Below are 23,810 nucleotides of genomic sequence, written 5' to 3'. Positions count from 1 at the left end.
CAGTGTTAGTGGGGAGAACTCAGGGACATTGCTAAACCTTCATAATGTACAGAACAGTGCTCCCTTCCCCAAAGAATCGCATGCCTCCACGAATGCCAGCCATACTAAGGCTGGGAAAACCTAGTCTATCTATATTACCCCACCAGAAAATTTGTGCTTTTGATAACTTCCTGCAAAACAAGAGGATTACCAAAAAGATCAACCGAGAGCTACTAAAATCAGTGGCTTTTCTATATCCAGATAGCAAACATTCTGGGATAGAAATCAGAAAAATAAATCCCATTTACAGCAGCATCAAACAACACCAACTAACCTATAAACGAATAACAACAAAATCATAGAGTAAAGCTAACAAAGAAGGCCAACTAGATCCATAATAAAAACTTTAAAACACTGAAGTAATAAATTGAAGAGGATGCTATCAGATGGAAAGATGTCCTATGATCTTGGACTGGTAGAATTTTAGAATTAATACTGAGAAAATGGGGGCTGGAGAGATGGCTCAGAGGTCAAGAGCACTGACCGCTCTTCCAGAGGTCTTGAGTTCAATTCCCAGCAACCACATGGTGGCTTAGCACCGTCTGTAATGGAATCTAATTCCCTCTTCTGGTGTGTGTGAAAACAGAATATTCACATAAATAAAACAAATCTTTAAAAAAAAAATACTGAGAAAATGGCTGTAACAACCAAAGTAATCTATAGGTTTGTTGTCATTCCCATAGAAATTCCAATGATGTTTGTGGTGGTTTGGCGAAGAATAGCCCCATAGATTCATATACTTGAATGCTTGGTCAGAGGGAGTGGCACTATTAGGAGGTGTGGCCTCGTTGGAGGAACTGTGTCAATGTGGAGGCAGGCTTTGAGGTCTTATATGCTTAAGCTACACCCAGTGTGGCACACAGTTTCCTTCTGCTGCCTGTAGGTCAAGATGAACTCTCAGCATCATGTTTGCCTGCATGCCACCATGCTTTTCATCATGATCATAATGGACATACATCTCAAACCGTAAGCCAGTCCCAATTAGATGTTGTTCTTTATGAGAGCTGCCAGGGTCGTGGTGTCTCCTCACAGCAATAGAACACTAAGACACCATTCTTCACAGAATTAGAAAAGACAGTAACTCTGAGTTTCATATGTAAGCAAAAGGACATCAAATAGCCAAGGTGATATTGTGGATGAAGAACTCAAGTAATACAACAGAGCCATAGTCAGAATGGTACTAACAGAAAAACAGAGTGGTAGCCAATGGGATACAATAGAGAACCTGGAATCACACCCACACAACTTTAGCCACCTGATTTTGGAGCAAAAATGGTGAACACATACATTGGAGGAAAAAAATTTCTTCAGCAAATGGTGCTGGAAAAACTGAACAGAAAAATGAAACTGGATCCATACCTCTTGCTCTGCACAAAAGTCAGCTTCAAATGAGACAAAGACCCCAGTCAAGGTCTGAATATCTGACGTTGCTAGATAGAAACACTTTAAGACATAGGTGCAAGTGAGGGCTTTCTGAAAGGGACCCCAATTGTTAAAGAAATGATTTCAAGAATTAATAAATTGAATTTCATGAAATTAAAAATCTACATAGAGAATGAAATAGTTAACAATGTGAAGGAACAGCCTACAGATGGGAGAAAACCTGTGCCAGCTATATAATAACAGAGTATTAATATCTAAACCACTTAAAGAATTCAAATGGCTAAACAATAATGCCAGATAATCCAGTCAATAAATGTGCAAACAAAATAAATAGACAGCAAGATGAATACAGGTGACTGATAGCTACATGTAACCACCTGGTACTCAGCACCTTGGTTGACAAGATGGTTCATTGGGTAAAAGTCCTTGCCACTAAGCATGACAAATGGATGGGTTTGTTGGCTTGTTTTTTGTAACAGGGTTTCTCTGTGTAGCCCTGCCTGTTCTGAAACTCTTTCTGTAGATCAGACTGGCCTCAAACTCAGAGATCTACCTACCTCTGTTTCCTCAGTGTTGGGATTAAAGGTATGTGCCATCACAGCCCGGCCTGATAACCTGAGTTTATTCCTTGGAACATACATGGTGGCAGGAGAGAACTGACTACTATGAATTGTCCTCTGATGTCCACATGTATGCTCTCAATGCACAATAATAATTTTTAAGTTTTTAATGTTAAACGTTCTTAGCCATCAGAGAAACTCAAATCAAAACCACACTGAAATTTCATTTCCCCAGTCAAAAATTTAAAACAACAACAAATTTTGGCAAGGATGTGGGATAAAGGAATCTTTACATACTACAGGCAAAGTCATGTAGTTGTTACAAAAACCCGTATGAAGGATGCTCTAAAAAGCTGAAACTTGATCAGCTGTGCCACTCCTTGTGTATGCCAAAGGGATCCAGGTCAGCACAGTGCAAGAATCTGCTCATCCAGGAATATTGCATCACTATTCACAGCAGAGGACTTAAGGGATCAGCCTCAGCATTCATCAGTATTCATCACTAACACTAGCTGGGCAGCGGTGGCACACGCTGCACACTCTAATTCCAGCGCTCCGGAGGCAGAGGCAGGCGAATCTGAATTTGAGGCCAGCCTGGTCCGTGTCAGCGAGGGGTACACAGAGAAACTCTGCCATGAAAACAAACAAACAAATGACAAACAGAAAAACCCAAACCAAAACAACAAGACCAATAGATAAAAGAAATGTGATTGGTTCATATTCTCTGTCTCTCTGCCTCTCTGTGTGTCTCTGTCTCTGTCTGTCTGTCTGTTCTCTCTCTCTGGAGTCCTATTCAGTCATAAAGACACAGTTGTCATTTGCAGGAAAACACAGAATTAGCTGTCATTATATTAAACAAAGTCAGTCAGACCCTGAAGACAAAATATTACATCTTTTCTGTCGTGTTGCAAACACACACACAGTACATAAAAACAGAAGGGGAAGTATTTGGGAAGGAAAGTGGGGAGAGGGACAGAGAAGGGTAATGGGGAATGAATATGGTTAAATTTCACAATGTAATTAAAGAAAAAATGTCCTTATGAAAGCCATCACTTTGTGCAACAAATATACACCAGCAAAAAAGATTTTTTTTTTTTGAAAAAAAAAAAAAAAAAAAAAAAAAAAGCCCTGTTTTTAAATTGGAGATGTGTGAGCTCTTCTCACGGCAGTTTTGGTGGGTGGAAAACCCTTCTTCCTTCCGTGGTTTCTGTCAGCTCATCTCAGGGTTGAAGTTCTGGGCACTGGCATGAACGGGGCAATTAAGGGCAAGAATAGCTTCGTGTAAGGGGGAGTTTCAGGCCTGTTGCCCAGGCTTGTCCTGGTCAACCTTTTAGAAGCAGGAATTCTTTCTCAAGGAGGCATAAAGGTGTCCCTGGGGCCTCTCTCCTCATGATCACAGTCAGTTATCACATAGACTAGATGTCGTAGGGGTGACAAGAGATAAAGAAACCTGAATCACCTAACCGGCAGGCCAGAAAATAGTTAGGACTCAATAAATGTTCACTCTGACTGCGCTGATCTCATCCCCGTCCTCCTGGAGTCTTCCCGGCACCTCCCGCTTCTGTTGCTTCCTGAGCCAGTGTCAGCCTCAAGCTGGCTGTTGCTACAGTTTATAGATGTTGAGTAGGGAAGAGTCCACAGGCCCAGTTTCCAGAAGCTATCTCCACATGATGTCAAAGCCCTGGATCTGTAACGTCATTACAGCCAAGCGCTCCAGGTGCCTGATGCCCTACTAAGTTCCAAGCGTTTCTCCAAGGGTCATGCTCTTCCAACACCCCTGCTCCTTCTGAATCCAGCTCCACAGTAAGCTACACCTCCCACTCCAACTTCTCCCTCTCCAGGCAAGTGCCTGACAACCTCCATTGCTGCTTCAGGGTCGTGATGTGTCTGTGTGGTGACTTGACTTGGTTCATAGTGCCAATGATAATTTCCTGTTGCAGGGCATGGTTCAAGCTCATACATCCGCCAAAGTCTAGGAAGGAGCAACTGGCCCTGGTGTTCTCAGACAGCAGCCTCTTGTCAGGCTGGGTGTCTTTGAGAGCTGGGCCAGTGGGTAACCCAATATCACTCTCCTTTGCACAGGAAACTTCTAAAGACTTTGGGGAAACCTGAAAGTAGGGTCCCCCTGGAGTATCGGGGCCTGGGAGAAAGCACTGCATTTCAACTCTGTCTTCCTTACCTTTGGGTAATATACATATCCTGTCATTTTCCAAGCAGCTTCCTCCGTTCTCCTACCTCTGGGGTGTTGGCTCAACTGTTCTCTCATAGTTGTTCCTTCAGATACAGACTTGAAGGCTCTCACTGTGGTATTCTGCACATTGTAGAATATGTGCACATATACAAACATGCATACATAAGCATGCACATGTGTCTTTTTTGTTTTTTTGAATCTCTTGTCCCACCTGGCCATGTTGGGTACACAGAGGTAAGACCTCAAGGTCATTCTCTCTCTCTCCCTCTGTCTGTCTTTCTCACCCAACATCAGGGCCTAACTTGGTATCAAGTCTTCAATAAATGTCTGTTGAATGAGTCTAAGCACTCAATAAATACCTGTGCTCTTATCCCCAGAGTGAAATCCCATTTGGCTGTTTATTTTTTAGTTATTCTTTAACATACTCAGCTGCCATCGCATACAAACGCTTTGAGAGAAGGGGCAAGACAGAGAGTCGTTTTGCCTGAGTATCATAGAACTGGGGCCTGGCTGACTCAGGGGTGGGGTGGGAGAGGAAGGACAAGGACACGCGGTAAAGCATATACCTGAGGAGGGTGTGGGGGCCACTCTGCCTTCAGAGTGTGGGGCCCAGGGTCTGAGCAACAGGGTGATACCAGACAAGCCCTTCAGTAGATTCCTGAGGGAGAAGTGTACATGGGGGTGGGGATGAGGGGTGGCTGGGAAAAGAAAACTACATTTCATTGAAAATGTGGTTCTGCTTGTTCTCCTTCCTGGGAAGATTAGAGGCTGGGAGTTGGGGGCGGAGGGTAGCTGAGGGTGAGGCTGCCTGAAGAGGGATATACCGATGATGGAGACCACAGAGCTGGCTGGGGACAGGGGGGCTATGTCTGCAGCTGGTGCGCCCCCATTAATCCTCCTCTGCAGAGAATGCAGCCCTACAGGTTTACTGTGAGCAGAGAGCGCTGTCTGGGTCAGCACAGGCATACTTTCCCAGGTAACTGGGAACCCCACAGGCAGAAGGAGCAGTCCGGCCCACTCTGCATGACTGAGCTCCTCCTGGTGACTTCAGAATTCACCATGACCAACAACCTCCTCCTGCCATCTCCACTAGAGTTCAGTGCCTGGCCGGAAATTCCTCCAGAGACCGTGTCATTTACTTGGGTATGGTCCCTGGACTCCTATCAGTTTCTGTCTCTACTACCTTCTGGGCAGCTTGCAGAAGAAAGAACCACCCTTGCAAGCTCATTCACCCTCAAGTCCTATTTTTTTTTTTTTTTTTTTTGGCTCAGAATGTAGTGATTTGGGTTCTCCTAGACACGTTGCAGTAACCACAGAGAACTTCTGCTTGGAATGAATTCCCTTCCACTCCCTGCACCCAGACTCAATTTCATAGTCAGATGCTTCAGTGCAAAGCCGGCTTCGTGGCAGGCCCTTCTGAACGGTGGGAGGAAAGTCACCCTGAGAACAGGACAGTAGCTGCCAAGCTCATGTACTTAGTTAGCCTTGGTGAAAACATCTTCATGGTTGGCAGGTTTTCCTATTGATTTCTCACTATTAAAAAGGAAATAGTGAACCAGGCTCGGTGGCTCATGCTTGTAATCCCAGCACTTCAGCGACTGGGGCAGGAAGATTGCCACAAGTTCCAGACAAGCCCGAGCTACGTGAGTTCAAGGCTGGCTAAGCTAAGTAAGAACCTGTCTCACAGACAGACCAACATATAAATACTTAAATAAATAAACAAAGTGCCGGTTGTGTTTCTGCCTTCTAGTGCCCTTCAAACTCAAGCTAACGGAAGTGCTTCTCCAGAAGAGCAAAGACTATAGCGATTGTAATCTGGGATGTAGAAATGATGGCCAGCAATGTGTGCTCTGCTGTCTTGGAAGTGACTTGAATGTAACTAAGCAATCCTAACCCAGCGATCTGAATGTACTCCTGTCCTCATAGGTGTTGAAGGAGAAGCCCACTGACGATGAGCCAGCCGCGCAACCCTCATGCAAGGCTTGTTGTCGCCTTTGGTTATTGTTTGCCTCTTGTTTGCCCTCTGAGGCTGAGAGAAGTTTCTACCTCTCCCCTTGGCTGTTCCTCATTTTAAGTAACTCTCCTGCCTATGCGGCTGCCTCTATCTACCTCCTGAGAGCTGGCATGGGTCACCACCACCCAGCCTTATTTATTTACTTATTTTTTAAATTTATGTTGGTATTTTGCCTCATGTTTGTCTGTGAAGGCATCAGATCCCCTGGAACTGGAGTTACAGAGAGTTGTGGGCTGTGGTGCTGGGAACTGAACCAGGGTCCTCTAGAGGAGCAGCCATTGCTCTTAGCCACTGAACTGTCTCTCTAGCCCCGGGGTGTCCGCTCTTGCTGTCTTTCTGTACAACCTGTGTCTGTGGCAGCTCGCAGCCTGGTTCCTCATTTCCTTCACCTCTCCCTCACCGGACACTGTCTCTTTCTCTCCATTTGACTGCATCCACCCCTGTGGAACTCATCATGGCTGACTCCCTTTGATAGTCTAAATTCAAACATTCTGACCACAGCCAGTCTTTGTATCTTGCTCTTTTCCCATAAGTTAAACAGGATCCTAGAAGCCACCAAGACTGCTGTCCCACAGCTTTCAATTTCCCCCAGCTAACTATAGTTTCTGGCTTCTCATGCAAGCTCAATGCAGCACAGACAAAATGTATACAGTACAATCTCTGCCTTTAGTGGCCAGGGCCTCCTTGATCCTCGGTGGTGCCTCCTTATGAGCCCTCCATGATATATCCTGTTCTGAAGAGACCCACCCACATCATTCTGGATGCTAATTATTGCAGGAAATGTACATTTAAAAAGTCCTTGTGTATGTATGCATGTGAGTGTGTGTATGTGTGTGTGTGTGTGTGTGTGTGTGCAGGTGAACATGCCACAGCATGAATGTAGGGGTCAAAGGACAACCTTGTTTTCTTCACTGCTGTGTAAGACAGAGTAGCTAGACCACAAGCTTCTGAGGATTCTCCTGTTTTCTACTTCCCATCTCACCATAGGAGTGCTGGGATTACAGGCATGCTCCTCTGATCTCTTCTCCTGGGAATCCTTCCCTCCTTACTAGATATATATTCAGTGTCTGGTGTGTCAGGCTGACTCTAGAGGCAAGTACAAGACAGGAAGACTGACACCCTGTTTACCTGCAAATCTCTCGGGGTGAGTCCGAAGGGTGTCCATGAGCTGGGACAAGGTGCGGAGCTCTGTCCAAACCTGGCCAAGGTGCTGGATCTCTGGTGAGTCCATGAAGAGCTCTTGAAAGTCTCGATATACTCTTGCTAAGCTGTAAAATGGAGAAAGGTTTATACATATAAATAAATATAAATAAATAAATAGCTATAGTTTTCATAATGATACAATAACAGTCTCATACTGTTTTTAAATTGTTGCTTGACTTAGCATGGCCTCCATTTGATGAAGATTTATAATTCTAACACTGACAAAGATGATGAATGATTTGTTCAGTTTTCGAGTTAGAGCCAGGTAAGATCACCTTAAACCCTATTTTCTCTGAGTCTGTTGTTCTGAGGGTTTTGGTAGGTAACACCGGGGAGCCTTCCCAGCGTTTACTCAGTTCTCTGACTTCCTCTCCACCACCCACCCTCAGGGATGGGACCTGGCACCATGCTTTAACCCCAAGGTCTGCCCTGGGCATACCTATCACGGTTGACTGGACAGGGAGAATGAAGATGGGCAACAGGATGTTCAACTTTGTGGGTTAAAAAAAAAAACCACTCCATGTGAGCCGTACCCCAAGATTCTGTCTCTCAGGTCACTAAATGATGGTTTCAGCAGAGGATTTGGAACTCATCATTTTCTTCCAAGAAGTAAACTTCACATTGTAAACCTGACTTTCTGTTTTGTTGTTGTTGTTGTTTTTGCAATGTTCCTTCCCCCCCGTTCCCCCATTAGGCCTTAGATGTCTAAAGATACCTTTGGAGGGGACAGAGGTGGCTACCGGTAGCCTGGGGTAGAAGGTGAAGAAAGTCAGTTTTTCTCACATAGTACTTCCAACTCAGCATATGGATGACCACAGAGTACTGGACCCATCACAGCCAGGGCTGCTAGTAGATTCTAGGTCACCATGATGATGTCCGTGTGGCTTAAGTTTGAAGGTTTCCCCCCAGATGGCCTGCCATTAATAGATCCATTATTCCAGGCCGGAAGTGCCCCACACTCTTTTAGAGCTCCTCGTTGGGCAGGTAGGTCCACACCCTCCCATGGGAGGAGAGTGGAACAGGGTGCAAGTTCCTCCCTGCAGGTGGGAATCGAGGCACTTACATGGAGTTGTTATAGTTTGACACAATTCCAGGAGCTTCTCCTGGGGTGGGGTTCTGAAAACAAGGGTTGTTCATATTGCAGAAAATCCCCTGGAGCCATGGTAACATTCCCGCTGAAGGCATCGCCTTGTTGGGAAAATGGCCTTAAGACAGGAAATGAAGACAAGAAGGAATTAGTCACAGAGGCCAAACAGGCCGAGGGCACAGACTGTCAGACGCTTCGCCTCTCCCTTTGTTTATGAAGCAGGAGCATCTAATATAGTTTAGGCCCTGTGTTATGTACTGGAGTTCCGTGGTAGGTAAGGGTGGCCTAACACCATCGGAAAACCACATTACAATTCATAACAGTAGCGAAATTATTGTTATAAAGTAGCAATGCAAATAAATTTTTAGGGGCCACCACCACGTGAGGAAGCATATTAAAGGGTCACAGCATTAGGAAGGTTGAGAACCACTCTCCTAGATGGTCATGTGGAGGGGAACAGAGGCTAGGAAGGTTTCTGGAGGAAGGCAGAGAAGGAAGGGTTCGGGGAGTTTCAAAGGCTGCTGGCGATTACAGAAAAAAGGTCTGTGAGTTCTCCCCACAACAGGCGTAGAGGCTGTGCACAGAAAGAAGCAAGGGTTTTCTGGACAGAAGGTTGGCAGACAAACGGAAGTTGGAAACTCAAGAGCAGGGAACTCAGCAGCTCTGTAACTCTTGAGGCTTCCATGTCAGGTGCCTAGAAGGAGAAGACAACATCCTGGCCAGAACCCACAGGGAACCTTCCAAAAGGGCTGCTGTACAAAACAGGCTTGCCTGAGGCTTGCCGATGCCTCGAAGCTCCAGAGTATAAAATTTACTAAGTGTGATTCTGTGCTGTTTCTTTTCATTCCACCTGCCACCACTGGCACCATGTAAAACAAATCCCCTAAATCAGTCACCATGAAAAACAGAACTAGAATTTTAACGTAGGTAAATTTTGACAAACAACAACAACAAATCAAAAAATTATACACACAAGGCTGCACTTGATTCCCAGAAGCGCCAAATGAAAGAAATGATTAAACAAATAGTACACCTCTCCAGCACCTCACTACAAGCAAATATTTACTTGGACTGCACACATTTCAAGACACTAGACTTTGTGCGGCGCTGGTGAACCTGGTTTATACTCCACAGCCTCTGAAATGGCAACACATGTGATAGCTCCATCCTAAGAGGGGCATCCTAAAGGGAAGGATGGCCAGGTTTCCCGGGGTCATACTCACATTCATGTTGACTGTAGAGTGGGTTGGCATTCCTCAGCCAGATTAACACCAAAAACAAAGATAAAGGCCACACGAGTTCCACTACAAAGCGAATCTGGAAAAAGGAGAATAGAAAGAGAAAGACCAAGGGTGCTAAGAGATTCAAAGAGATATACAATCAGAGAAGACAGGCCTTCTTCTGTGTACTGAGTATCAAAACTGGGCTGTTGCACAATCATATCCCATGTAACAGTTTAGGCAACAATGGATCATATATCCCAAGGTGGCCCCATAAGTCATGATGGAGCTGAAAAAAAATCCCGTTATTGCCTTAACATTGTAGTGTCTTTGGTGATGTCACATCCCACAAAATTACAGCGCATACAATTATGTATAGCAACGATACTCAGTAATGACAGCAAGACTGTTACAGGCTTATGGATTTACTGTGTTTCCATCATTAAGAGAAAGTGTCTATTCATAAAAAAAAACAAAAACAAAAACAACAACAACAAAAAAAACTAAGAGAAATTAGAAGGTTTAAGCAGAGTGTGATGGAACATGTCTATAATGACAGCACTTAGGAGGCAGGAGTTCAAGGCCAGCCCAGCCAAGTTAGCAACTTTGAGACCACCCTGTCTCACTATAAGACGTTTATTGTTAAATCAGCAACAGCCCTCCCGCATCTTGTATTCATTGTCTTTTGTTTGCATCATTTTGTGTTGTCTTGCTTTAATCTTGTGTTTATTATGGCTCTAGGAGCAACAGACTACACTATATGTAAATATACACAGAGCCCATAGAGCCATGTGGCCTGGGTGTGTAGGAGGTGCTGCTGGGTAGGTTTGTGTGTGAGCACGCTTTACAATGTGCAAACGGTGGTGAAATTACCTACCATGGCTATTTCCAGAATACGCCCCGTTGTTAAGAGCAGCCTGACTACTTACCTGAAGAACTGACTTCCTTCTTTCGTCTTCACTCCTACACCACCTCCTGCCTGGTTCCTTACATCAAGCAGATTCTGTGTCCATCTGCATGCTACCTGTGTCTATTCCTGAAAATAGCATCGACACAGGACTCCCATGAAGGATCTCCGGCGTCAGGGCGTGGCAGATGCAGGTGCTGGGGGGGGGGTGTTTGTTTTTGTTGTTGCTACTGTTGTTGTTTTATTTCTTAGATTGGTTTTATGCTTTCCAGACTCTTGAGACAGGGTTTCTCTGTGTGGCCTTGGCTGTCCTGAGACTCACTCTGTAGACCAGGCTGGCCTCGAACTCGCAGAGCTCCACCTGCCTCTGACTCCTGAGTGCTGGGGTTAAAGGGGTGTGCCACCATAGCCTGACTCAGGATTCAGACTGATAAATTCTGTGTAATGCTGGTGTCTCTAACAGTAATCATCTCCTAATCTCCCATTCTGTGGATGAGTGTAGAGACCTGCAGAGGGCAGGTGACTTGGACAGGGTCAAAACAGGAAACAAAATCCAGCCCCCTGCCCCCAGGGCCAGCACTTTTCCTACCCTTGCCCATTGCTTTGCCTTCTAGCGCATGGTAGACCTTGCCTGAAGGTGGCTATTGAATTAATGAATGAACTGGAGAGCAAATGACTCTGAAATACCATGCCCTGAAACCGTGTCAACAGAAAGCCAGCTGGCCAACGTTTGTTTTCCTTCAACAAGGTCTGCTGTTTCAAAAGGGAAGCAGATACACCGCCATGCTTCCTCCTCATATCCAGCAACCCAAAGAAGCAGCTGGTCAACCAATCACAGACCGTTGGCAGTCAGACACAGGCTTGCTTTATGGTCAGAGTTCGCCTGACTCTAAATGAGGCACCCGATTGGTGCTGCTACCATCCCGGCATTGCGCATAGTGGGAGGGCGGAAATGTGGAGTTGAGGAGAAGAGGGAAAGAAGAATGTGAATTAGAGAATTAGACCCAAGTGTTTGACAAACCATGTGCTGCTTGAAGCAAAACCCACAAGACCGGGAAGTTTGCTGGCAACCAAGGGCTAACATATCTGAAAGTGGGTGGTAGAAAATAGATCACACGCCGAAGGGAAGCCAAACTGTTTGTAGGTGCATGGTAACATAAGAAATAAATAAATAAATAAATAAATGAAGACTTTACTCAACACCTAAATAGGGAGGCTATGTTAGAGGAAGCACACATACAAACAATGTGAGAAGACAAAACAGTAGGTTTCCCTTAAGGTGCCTGGGTTCCAGAGCTTTCCTATGCCTTTCCCGACAAGATTGCAAAACACCAATATTGGGCAATTCCCACCTGCTGTTTAAGGAGACTGCCCCGGGGAAGATTGGCTGGCAATTAGAATTGCTGGCAATTGCCCTCAGGACATGCACATGGCCTGATTCCCTGCCTGCTCCAGATCCGTGGCACTATCTCCCAACACTCACAGGCACACCTGTCCTCCACTGAGACTCCAGCTGCCCCCACAAGGTAGGATCCCCTGGCAGTTCCCATCAGATTGTCTCTGGAACGCAGAAGTCTTAGTCAAGTCGGGCCTAGGATGCTTCTCTGGGAAGCTGGAGTTGACCCAGGGGTTCAGGCCGTCGACAGCCTGAAGATTTAAGACACTGCACCCCACAAAGGCATGTGTGCCAGCTTCTCCCTCACCTTCCATTCCAGACCATCCTGTAGGGAGGGTGGGGGAACAGGTTTGGCCGGATAGCAGTGTGACAGGTGCAGGCGAAGAAACTGGAGGTTGCTCTCGGTGTCTTCACCAAGGAAATGAGACAACCAGTCCAGAGGCTTTGCACTCAACTCCTTCTGAGACAATGGCTTGAAATGTTGGCTCTCCTACTGAAGAGGTTGCTGCCTTCTCCCGGCGTGCCTGCCTGTGAGTTGTATGGGACGCTAAGTGCCACCCGTGCTGATCTGGGAATGTGAAGATCTGTGACTCAACCACTCTCAGGCTTGCTTACTTTCCGAGTCTCAGTTTTCTCCTCTATAAAATGGGGGTGTTGTTTTGTCCAATAGTGTGTAACGAGAACCGATAACAGAACGCTCTGGGGCTAAGAACTGGGGTTCGTGCCGCTGTGAAGTTCTGTTAACCTCTCCGTGCCACATCTGTCAAAAAGGAGTGATCCTGGGTCTTGTCTCCCGGAACTGTTGTGATAATGAAATATGCTTAACATGCCCAACACAGAAGGCAGAGCCTGGCCCACAGACTATTTATTATTGTGTCACAGAGTCATGACAACGGCCACAGAAGCACAGTGGGTGATTGCAGGTTACAGACAGAAGATGGAAGACATGAGATCTCACTGCGGCCTCGCAGCCCCGCCCCCATCTCAGTGGAGTGGTAAGAAGCACTGGGGAAGCTGGTGTTTTCCCTCTGCCTGGGATCTGGAGGGGCCGAACTCACTGGCTCCCCTGCACAAACACCACCTGTCATTCTTTGTCCACCTAGCAGAGGCAGGTGGGTCCTCCCAGCAGCCTCTTCCCCTCCCCCAGAACCAGTACCGTCAGCCCAGAAGGGCATTGCCGGTGCTACTCAAGTGTATGCAGGCATACCCTAGGGAGAAATTCCACATTATAATAAAAAACATGTCTCCGGAGTCCCCCTCCCCGCTTTAAACATGTCTGTAACTTTAATTAAGCCCAGTCCAAGCTCAGAAGCCCCCTCCCCCCATGGAATTTTTAAAAACTAAACTGGTATTTCCTTCCCTACCCTCCTGCCCCCCTCTCTACCATTCGGCCTATGCAGGGGAGGAAAGGTTCCTGGCCAGGGCAGAGTTGTGCTTGCTTTAAAACAGCCAGTGAGGTTTCCTCCCGTCCTCTATGTTTTCAATTTAAAAGAGAGGTAGTCAGAGCTGGAGAGCAACAGTTATGATCCTCCCTCCTGGGCTGAGAATCCAGCCGGGACTCAAGCCTGGCCCAACGCCACCCAGAGCCTGGCACACTAGGAGCTGGTGCCCAGCCTCACCATGTTCTCTTCCCCTGATGCTGTGCCCAGCACTGTAGGCCATAGTGATACCAGGCCTGCAACTCTAGAGTTTAGGAAGTGGACCCATGTTTTTGTTTTGTTTTGTTTTTTGGATAATGTTTTACTGTGTAGTCCTAGTTGTCGTAGATATCATTCTGTAAACCAGGCTGACCTCGAACTCACAGAGATCCATCTGCCTCTGCCCACCCCACCCCCCAAGTGCTGGGATTGAAGGTGTGCACCATCACCACCTGCCTGTGAACCCCTACTTTTATGAGGCCTGAGGCCTTCATCAAACATCTTGATCTCCTCTGGAAGTGGGGACGTTAAGACTATAAGGGATTCTGGGATATGTAAGCTCAGAGGCAAGAAAAATTGGCACTAATATGCTTTGCAAGCCCTCTCAACCGCATGGGCAGATGATGATCTTGGACAGGGTCTTTGGGAGGCAGGGGTATGTGGGTTAAGCTCCCCGGGAAATCTCCTCTGAGCTCCTGGTCCCCTCCCCCACCTCACGCTTCCTCCCCTCTACTCCTGACTGCTCCTTCTAAATGCCTCCAAATTCCATCAAGGCAAGGGCTCTGCTCAGTTCTTCATGCAGGTCAGACATACCTGCAGGGTACAGGTATGTAGCCCAGGCTACAGACCCGATATTAGTTTATATTTATTGTCCTGGTAGGTGATAAATTAGCCAGTCACCCTCTCTTTGTGGTATCTGTGATCGTCTGTTAGTCAGGGCAGTTTAGCTTGAGGACTACATCTGCTATTCTGAAGACACACATGGTTTAAACGCGGGTCCATCTCATTGTAATCCTTATAAAGCCTCAGTTACCAAGTTGGTACCCACAGGGATAACCAAAGCCTGCATCATTGGTACCATCAGGGATAACCAATCCTCTCCATCCTTAATACCAAACAAGTGCTAATAGAAGATGGGAAGTGAAGGAAGGGGAACAGGCACCTGAAGACTCCCATCCTGCATCCCGAGGGGATGAGAGAAGAGGATGAAGAACCTTGGCATTCTTCGTCTTCTCATTTGCTATCTGCTCTTAATAGTAAGCACCTAAAATATAAGTGTCTGAGGAATGGCTGAGTTATGGGTCAGCCATGTTGCACTTTCTATCGTCACCACTTCCTAGAGGCAGATCTTTCCAGAACATCCAGATGCCTTGAAAGAAGCTATGGACCTCCCTCACAGAGCTATTGGGGGCTTAAAAAAAATGCTTCCATCCTGCCCAGACAGCCTGGAAACATTGGCTATCTAGAGTCCTAGAAAAGATCTCAGTTTCCAGGCCAGGATATCAAATACAGGCACCTCCCCCCACCCCCCAGCTTAAATGAGACAGGGCTCACAGCATGAATGGCTCCATCCCCTGTGGAACACACAGTGGATGAGGAAGTCCCCATCCCCCCAACAGGACTACGCTTGCCAATGCCAGGGAAAGGCTCAGCTTCCTGAGGCAGTCCGGCCTCTGGAAACCGTGTTGGCTTGCCACAGCGATGGGAGCATGGCTGGTCAGCAGTCTTGGTGCTAGCGGAGGGGTGGAGAGGATGTACAGGAGGTTGTGGGCAGTGGCATACTGGATCTCCTTGGCAATCTATAGAGTATTTGCACCCTGGGAGCAGAGACTGAATTGTCTCATTTATCACTGTGAACTTAGCACCTGGCACAGGGCCTGGTGACTGTTATTTCATGACTGAACGAGTGAGTAAACACAATGAAGTTAACAATGAAGCTTGCTCAGGTTTTGACAACATTTTCATTCAGGAAGGGAAATTTTTGGAAGGGGTTGAGCCTTTGGTTACTGTTAGCACTTGATCCCTGGGGGTCTCAAATGACCTCAAGGCTAATTTGAAATGGCACCAGCCTTGACAAGAAGAAGCAGCCATAGGACAATGGTGTCCCCATGGGTAAGCTTGGTCTCTTCTCTCCAACCTCCCTGTGTACTGTCTGAGCCAAACCGAGGCCTTTGAACCATCTGTGTGGTGTCCTTGGCTTTTCCCATATGTTAGCTAAAAAGCTATCGTCTCTCAACCCATCATTCACCAGCCAGGGCTCTTTCTCGTGGGTCTGGACATGATACCAGCCTCAGAGACCACTATTTCAGCTCTACAGATCTCTGGTTCTTGTTTCCATCTTAGTGACAATTCCTCTCCCTTCCGTAGGCTTTCTCACCTGGAGCGAGGCACCTTCTACCTGCTCACCGCCTTACAGTTTTCCTTTCCTCTCTCAGCTCCCAGTTTTGTACTTAGCTCACGCGTGTCTATGCTCATCTCTCTCTGACCAAATCTGCCTAAGGCATGCACAGGTCTTCACACGCCCCAACACCTGGTTCCTCACCCCCTTTCTTCCCTAACCTTCCTGCTCCCCCTACAGGAACCCAACCCAAGCCATCCCCTTCCCCACAGCCAGTCTCCTTCCCCATCCTCTTCATGAGGTTCAGCTCTCTTTCCTTCTTGTGTATGTTGTGTTGAATACATGTTTGTATGTGTGCACCTGTGTGTTAGGATGTGTGTGTGTGTGTGTGTGTGTGTGTGTAGGCCAGAGTTCCACAAGGGGTATCTTCTTCAATCCTGGGCCCTATCATTTAATCTCAGTAATCCCCACCTCTCATAGCAAACCCCATCTCAACCCCCACCCCTACCCCGTCAGGTCCTTAAGCCATTCCATGCTTTTAGGACTCTACAGGGCTCTGGGTACCTGACCTTCTTCCTCTCTCTCTCTCTCTCTCTCTCTCTCTCTCTCTCTCTCTCTCTCAAACGAGATCTCCTATATCCCGAACTGGCTTTGAAATTCCTCACTATACTACTATATAACCAAGGATGACTCTGAATTTCTGATCCTCTTGCCAGGTATACACCACCACACTCAGCTTACTCGGTACTGCGGATCAAATCCGGGGCTTAGTACTAGGCAGGCACTCTGCTAACTGAGGTACGGCTTCAGCCCCGTTTCTTTATGGATATGTATTTGTTCCTTATCTCTTCACAGAAAACAAACAAACAAACAAAAAAACTAGAGAAAAGCCATTTGTAGACTCTGGATGGGCTCTGATCTCCTGCAGCTCTCACCCGGGACTCCTCTTGGGACGTTCTGTATTACTTTATATTACTCTGGGGTCTCAGAACATACTTCAGGTTTCCCCAGCCATCCTAGAAACCAGTTCGGAGGAAATGCACGCTTTATACCTTCAACCTTTAGTCTCACCCAGAGGTTTCTGGTCACTATAGAGTTTTGGGGAAATCTGTACACTCAGCTGAACCTTTAACACAGTTGGAAGATGCAAGGTCACTTTTCCTCACCATAGGGACAGAAACAATGTGTTCAGCGAAACTGTGGCTACTCTGGCAATCGCAGGCCAGTTCTAGGAATGTTGTTCATGTCTGAAGCCATCCTGCGCGCTAGAATCAAGGAAATTGACCTTATTGAGCTCCAAAGCTAATCAAAGACACCTCACTTTCCTATGAGGTTTCTCTGAGGGATCTGGATGTTTCCACTGTGTGGTAAGAGCTGGATCAAAAGCTCTCTCATGCCAAAGCTGGAGGAGTGGGGAGTGGCGGTGGATTCCTACGCTGGGCAGGAGACAGAGTATTTTTCATATAGTCAAGGACAAGGGAAGGGTGTTATCCTATGGGACGGCGCTAGGTCACAGAGGTTCACTGAGCAGCTAAAGGTGCCCTCAGAGCTAAAGGGCAAACTAGCTTTGGGCCCTCCTCCCTCCTCCCACCCCACCTCCACCCACCTCCACCCACCTTGTTACCTTTTGTCTTTTCCTCAGAGTCCAGTTCTTCCAAAGCAAAAGCTGGATCTGTCTGAGGAAGCCCATGCTGGACGACCGCAGCACCGGGTGGCCACCCTGGGCCGGGGGCTCAGGCCGACACAAAGGCCACTGGGACGGCCTCCAGCTCAGGCTGCTGTGTCCTTCTGGTGATTAAAGGCTGCTTTTCCCCTTCAAGCATAATCCCTTCTAATTACCTGTAAGCCCTTTGTCAGGGAAAGGAGGCAGGCCCGGGCTCCTTTTTAGAGGGAGAAAAGCCCTAAATACACAGTGCTGAAGGTACAAGAGATGGAACATTCAATGGCAAACCAAGCCCCTCAGGTACCCTCCTCCATCAGACAGCAGAGGGGCTTCTGCCATTTTCGAGGAAGATGCTCTGGATATCTCTGAACCATTCCCTTGACATACCTAGAGGCCGGACGTTTGCCTCCCAGTGATCTAACATGGGCCAGCATCCGAATTTGACTGGCTCCCTTAATAAGTGAGAGCTAAAATGACCTCTTCTTTTTCAGCCTTTTGTTTTGCGCTATGACAACTTCAAGTCTGATCAACCAGTCCTGGCTGCCTGGACTAATCCAGACTCACCAGGACAGTAGCGATGCCTGCCACAGGTACTTGTGACCATTTCAGCTCAGCAGGGGGTGTTGCTAGATCCATCGAGCACTGGGGGAGGCAGCTGGGATCCCAAAGACCCCTCATCATATCTCCTTAGTACTTCCCCATTGAAGTTTTGCCTCTGCCTTCTCAGATCTCAAGAATATTTTCTCTTTAAAGAGTTGTACACATTAAGACCTCAATAGGGTGGAAGGAAAACCATGGAGTAGGATGGTTGCTGACTTGGTGGAATTCACTGTCTGTAAACCTGGGCCATGAACTTAGATAACCTAAATGAATGTATGCTGGCAGCCACAGCGGCTGACTGGCTGTACTTGGCAAAGCTTCCAATGACAGAGTGAGTTTCTGCTTTGGGTGTTCAAAAGGTTCCTTGGAGGTAGTGGCATTTAATAGAGGCTTTGATCAACGAAACTAGCATTTTACATGTAGTAAAAAACATATAGTAGTACATTTAGGATTTGGTATAACTGTAAGCTGCCTTTGTGCGTCCTGTCTTTATCATTACAGTCTTGTGAGGTAGCTGTCTGCTATGTTTTACAGGGAAGCAATCTGAAACCTCATGAGATTCAGTACTTTGCTGATTGTCACATATGATGATGCTGGATTATTGAACTAAGTATATCACTAAAATTACATGGTGAGACGAGGAGGCAGAAATAGCTCAAGAAAACCACGAGGAAGAAGGATGGCTCCAGTAGGGTGTGGGTGGGAGCCACTGGGAGAAGAGGCTATACAAGGGAGACAGAGACCAGACTCAGAGAGTCCTGATGATGACTGACTCAAGGGAGATCAAACGAGCAACTACGAAGTGATCTCTGAGTGGGTCACAAGTGCAGGGCACCCGCTGATCAGAAGCAAGCTCTGGACGGAATCATTATGAGTTTCTTACATGTGAGGGTGTGGTTTTTATCACTCAGGAAGAGATAAAATATTCTAACCCAGTGCCTACCAAAGACAGCTACATGGGACAGGCTGATCGAGAGAAAGCAGGGAGCGACAACAGTCATGTAAGAGAAGGGGAGGGTTTGGAGTGACTGGAAGCAAAGAGACACAGCAGAGGGCTGAATGATTGGAACTGAATGATGAAGAGTCAACCAGAAAGATTGGGGTTGGAACCTGACAGGCTGGATAATGAGGAGGTGGTAGGCCCCTCTGAGAGAGGAATGGGAGGGGCGATCTGAGGGGTGGGAGGAGATTTGCATCTGACGGTGAGATTTTTTAAAGTTGGTGTTTTGAGAGAATTCTAGACTGGCCTGGAACTAGATATATAGCTGAGGATGACTTTGAACTCCTCATCCTCCTGCCTCTACCTCTCAGGCACTGAGATGTCAGGCCGGAGCTACCCCATCCAGACACATTGTGGTAAACCCGAAGTCCCAATGGTGTGAGATGTTCAGCAGGCAGCAATACCTGGGTCTGAAATCATGAACCGACTTCTAGGATAAAGATTTGTGACTCAGCAGCACATGGACGAGTGACTGAGTCCTAGGCATGATTGATCAGGTTGCCAATGGTGAGGTGAGCTTATAGTCAGAGACAGCAGGTAAAGGACTAACTAGGTCTTCTTCCAAATTACCCAAAGATGGGGAAAAGTTAGAGCCATCAGATTATCCCCCATGTAAATTGTCACCTATTCTAATTTAAGTAATTCGCTCTTAACTGAACTTTTAATTTAGATGGGGGGTGGTGTGTTTAACTAATGGGGAGCACATCAGTCAGTAACAATGAGGTAGCATTGTTCTCTGACTGGGGCTCTTCTTGCCCAAACAAATGTTGGCTGAAGTTGACTGTTTCTCTCTTTTTGTGTGTGTGTGTTTCTCTCTCTCTCTTTTTTTTTTCATTGTGAAATATACACAACATAAAATCACCATTTTAGTCAGTTTAAAGAACGTAGATCAGGACTGTTAAGAACTGTCCCTGGCAGGCACTGGTGGCAAACACCTTTAGTCCCAGCGCTCTGGGAAGCAGAGGCAGGAGCATCTCTGTAGCCTCGTCTACAGAGCAAGTTCCAGGACAGCCAGGGCCACACAGAAAAACCCTGTCTTGAAAAAAAAAACAACCAACCAACCATGCAACCAACCAAACAAACAAAAAGAATAAGTCCCCGTTCAGCCATCACTACCATCTTCTCCAAAAACTGTTTTTTTTTGTTTTTTGTTTTTTTTTTACTTTGTGATATTAAAACCCTGTGGCCATTAAATAACTCCTTGCTCTCCTCTTCCTCCAGACCATAGAGGCCACCATTTCCATTTCTGACAATTCAATGGAGTCATATGACTTTTGTCATCTTTATGTCTGACTGACTGTGTTAAAGACTATCTATGGTGTAACATGTCTTAACCACTTCAGGCTTCGCTGACAAAATGCCATAAATATCAGACGAACAAGAGTTTTTTTTTTTTTTTTCCTCATAGTTCTGGGGGCTGTGTGAGACTGAGAACAAGATGCTGACAGATGTGATGTCTGGGGAGGCCCCACTTTCTGGTTCCTCGACAGTGCCGTCTGTGTGTGCTCACAGGAGGGAGGGGTGAAGGGCTCCCTTAGGCTTTTATGAAATCACTGGTCTCACTCACCAGGCCTCTGTTCTCATGATGAATCCCTCCCAACTGCTCAGACTTCTAGTGCTATCACACTGGGGGTTAAAATTTCAGTTTGTGGATTTTCAAAGGCCATATGCATTCAAGCCATAGGACCTGGCGAGTCCAAATTTCTTTCCTAAGACCAAATGGTATTTTAGTGCACACATATTCCATTTTACTTACCCTTCCGCATTTTGACTATTATGAGCAATGCTGCTATTTTACAAATATTACAGTACATAGCACAGGCTAGCACTGGCTCTAAGGCTGTGTTCCCAGAACAACACAGCTGATATCAAAGGGAAATTAAGGGACACTCAGAGAGGATGAGAAGGGTTTCCCAGCCTCAGCCAAGTCCCAGGCCAGCTGTCGGTAGACACAGCTGTGCTTCGGTATCTCAGGCAGTTTAGCTGTAAGACATCCCAACGCTAGCGCTGCTTTCCTTAGCTGAATGAGTTCAATTCTGGCTCCCACCACTTTTAACTTAAATATTCTTGACTAATGTATGTTATATTAATTATGAAGGACATATTGTCCACATAGACCACACACACACACACACACACACACACTGTTGGATTGTATTCCTGAGTGGTCTACGATCATGATATTAATGTAAGAGGGAAATTCTATTGAGTTATATAAAGTGTTAAGGAAAAAAAGGCTTGCTGTGTGTCACATATACATATATATGACATATATATACGTATATATGACAGACATTATGAGACATATATATATATATATATATATGTATATTTTTGACCTAACATGATATGAAGAAATCCATAGGTACTAAGTTTCAATTAGGAACAAGTAATACCAGCACTTGGGAGGCTGGTGGATCTCTGTGAGTTTGAGGACAGCCTGGTTTACAGAGTGAGCTCCAGGACAGCCAAGGCTACACAAAGAAACCCTGTCTCAACCCCTCCCCCCAATGCCTAAGAAATGGCAAGGGTGGACTGGGAGTATTGCTTAGTTTGTGGAGTGACTGTTTGCCATCTACGGGAGCCCTGGCTTTGACCCTCAGCACAGCATAGAACTGAATGTGGCGGAGTAGTCCTGTAATTTCAGCAATGAAGAGGTGGAGGCTGGAAGATCAGCTGCTCAAGGTCATCCATGGCTACATAAAAACAGTGGAAAAACAAGGTAAATGTTTGCGGAGATAGATACGCAGACATTTACTGTGTCTTAAATATTACATGGTTTATGTATGTACAGAAAGAGAGCATGGTTCTTCAAATTTATATCCAGTGTTTATGTTCTTATATAACATTTGGAAACATGTCAGGATAAACTAATTTTAAATTTTAAAAAAGGAAGCAGAACTCCCAAATAGTCAATATTTTCAATTCCAATTACAAGAAGAAGCTGGCAAAACTAGCTAGGTCAATTACAGCGCGATATTTAAAGAGATGTGTGGCAGGTTCACAGCCCTCAGCCAGTCAACGCACATTCTGATCCAGGACCAGACAGTTTCATAGATGATCAAACATAAAAAAAAATTATATTAGTTTGAGGTGTGCTGAGACCACTAAGTGGGAAAGAGTGCTTGTCACACAAACCTGCTGACCTGTGTTTGATTCCTGCCTTCCAAAGTGGAAGAAGAGAACTGATTCCAACATTGTCCTCTGATCTCCACACATGCACTCACTACACACACACACACACACACACACACACACACACACACACACACCACTAATATTAAATTTAAAAAAATTATATTTAATAAGTGACTCTTTCAGCGCTTTGGTAGCTGATGAATCAAACAAGAGCAGTGCTTGTTTCCAGCTTTGAATTTTAAGATGTACTTATCAGTCACTGAGTGCTACCAGAATTCCTCGCAAGAGCCTCAGAGTGGAAATATAAACACACTTTCCCTCTGTGTTTAGAAGTGGAAGCAATGCCACACCGTTTATCACCAGAGAAGAATGATGAATGCTTCAGAACCATTTGGCATACAGTAGAAGATTTTTTTCTTTCCCTAAAAACATAATCTCTAAAAGCCGCATAAGAAAGAACGTCTTTGGAGAAGAAAATAAAATAAACATCATGAAAATGTGGGTATCGCCCCTATTTTCTCAGGACAGCATACGTGCATCACTATGGTTTTCTAACTGTATTATTACATTTTAACATATAATTTTTCCTAAAGCAATTATACTAAATTAGAGTAATCACTGCACTATTTAGTACAGGCAGGAAGAGTAGGACACTCAAATAATTCTGTAGGGATGTCACACAAATGCAATCCCAGAACTCAACATTAACCTACATCTGGGTAGCTCAGTTTCATTGCTTTTTTTTTTTTTAATGTATTTATCTTTATTTTATGTACATTGGTGTTTTGCCTGCACGTATGCCTGTGTGGGTACCAGATCCCCTGGAACTAACAGTTAGAGACAGTTGTGAGCTGACATGTGGGTGCTGGAAATTGAACCCGGGTCCTCTGGAAGACCGGCCAGTGGTCTTAACCACGGAGTCATTTCTCCAGCCCCCGGTTTCATTGTTTAATCAATCTTGTCTGTCCTCTTACATGACATGGCCTTTGCTTTTGTGTGTGATGTCGTGTGTGGTATATGCATGTGTTCATGAGTGCGTATGTGAGAGAATGGACACATACACGCTGATATGCACGGAGGCTCCCCGCTGTCTTCCTCAGTCATTCTCTCCCTTATGTTTGGTCTCTCACTGACTTGGGTCTCAGCGATTTGGCTGTGACATGTTTATGATGAGCCTTGCAGCTGGGAGCTATTTTGGATTGCTTTGATTTGGTCTGTCAATGAGACAAGAATGGCAGGTCCGTTTTCTACTTTGTCTTGCTAAGAACATTCAGTGTTATTGAAAAGGTCCAGGCACAATTACTAATTGTTATGAAACAGAAATGTATGATCAGGGCTTTTGCATGTAAGCATAAGGACCTGTTTAATCCCCAGGACACACTTTAAAAATGTCAAATGTGGTGGCATGAGAGTGTAATCCCAGTATGGAGGAAGAGAAGACAGATAGACTCCTGGGGTTTGCTGGTCAGCCAGTAGGTCCTACTTGATGAGTTTCAGGCCCATAGAAATGATGTCTCAAAAACCAAATAGGACAATGCCTGAAAAAATGACACCTGAACTTTTCTTTGACCTCCACCAACATGCACCCACTCAAAAACGTGTCTGTACACACACACACACACACACACACACACACACACACACACACACACA

The 23,810-nt window shown here is 45.9% G+C and overlaps 1 protein-coding gene and 1 long non-coding RNA gene across 4 annotated transcripts in view; one reads left to right on the top strand and one right to left on the bottom strand.

Annotated features, from left to right (window-relative positions):
• Window positions 1–17,912, bottom strand: part of Abca4 (ATP binding cassette subfamily A member 4) — a 121,729-nt gene extending 103,817 nt beyond the window's left edge. Inside the window, exons 1-4 of the mRNA XM_055628198.1 lie at window positions 17,381–17,912; window positions 9,701–9,794; window positions 8,454–8,595; window positions 7,316–7,455 (exon numbers count right to left, since the gene is read on the bottom strand). Coding sequence (XP_055484173.1) covers window positions 7,316–7,455; window positions 8,454–8,595; window positions 9,701–9,794; window positions 17,381–17,446 — 442 coding nt within the window. The 5' untranslated portion in view covers window positions 17,447–17,912. The remainder of the gene's footprint in view (window positions 1–7,315; window positions 7,456–8,453; window positions 8,596–9,700; window positions 9,795–17,380) is intronic.
• The window catches only part of LOC129691984 (uncharacterized), a 19,315-nt gene continuing 7,530 nt past the window's right edge, over window positions 12,026–23,810 (top strand). For 2 of the 3 annotated variants that reach the window (XR_008722589.1, XR_008722588.1), the window contains exons 1-3: window positions 12,026–12,130; window positions 12,883–12,995; window positions 17,911–18,009. This is a non-coding gene — a long non-coding RNA (uncharacterized LOC129691984). Of the gene's footprint in view, window positions 12,131–12,882; window positions 12,996–17,910; window positions 18,010–18,553; window positions 23,801–23,810 lie in introns of those variants that run through there. The other variant, XR_008722587.1, reaches the window with a different exon arrangement.

This window comes from Psammomys obesus, unplaced genomic scaffold (assembly GCF_907164565.1).
Source record: "Psammomys obesus unplaced genomic scaffold, mPsaObe1.curated_primary_1811, whole genome shotgun sequence".
NCBI lineage: Eukaryota > Metazoa > Chordata > Mammalia > Rodentia > Muridae > Psammomys > Psammomys obesus.
The sequence above is the reverse complement of the archived record's forward strand: the minus strand, read 5'-3'. Positions and strand labels throughout refer to the sequence as shown.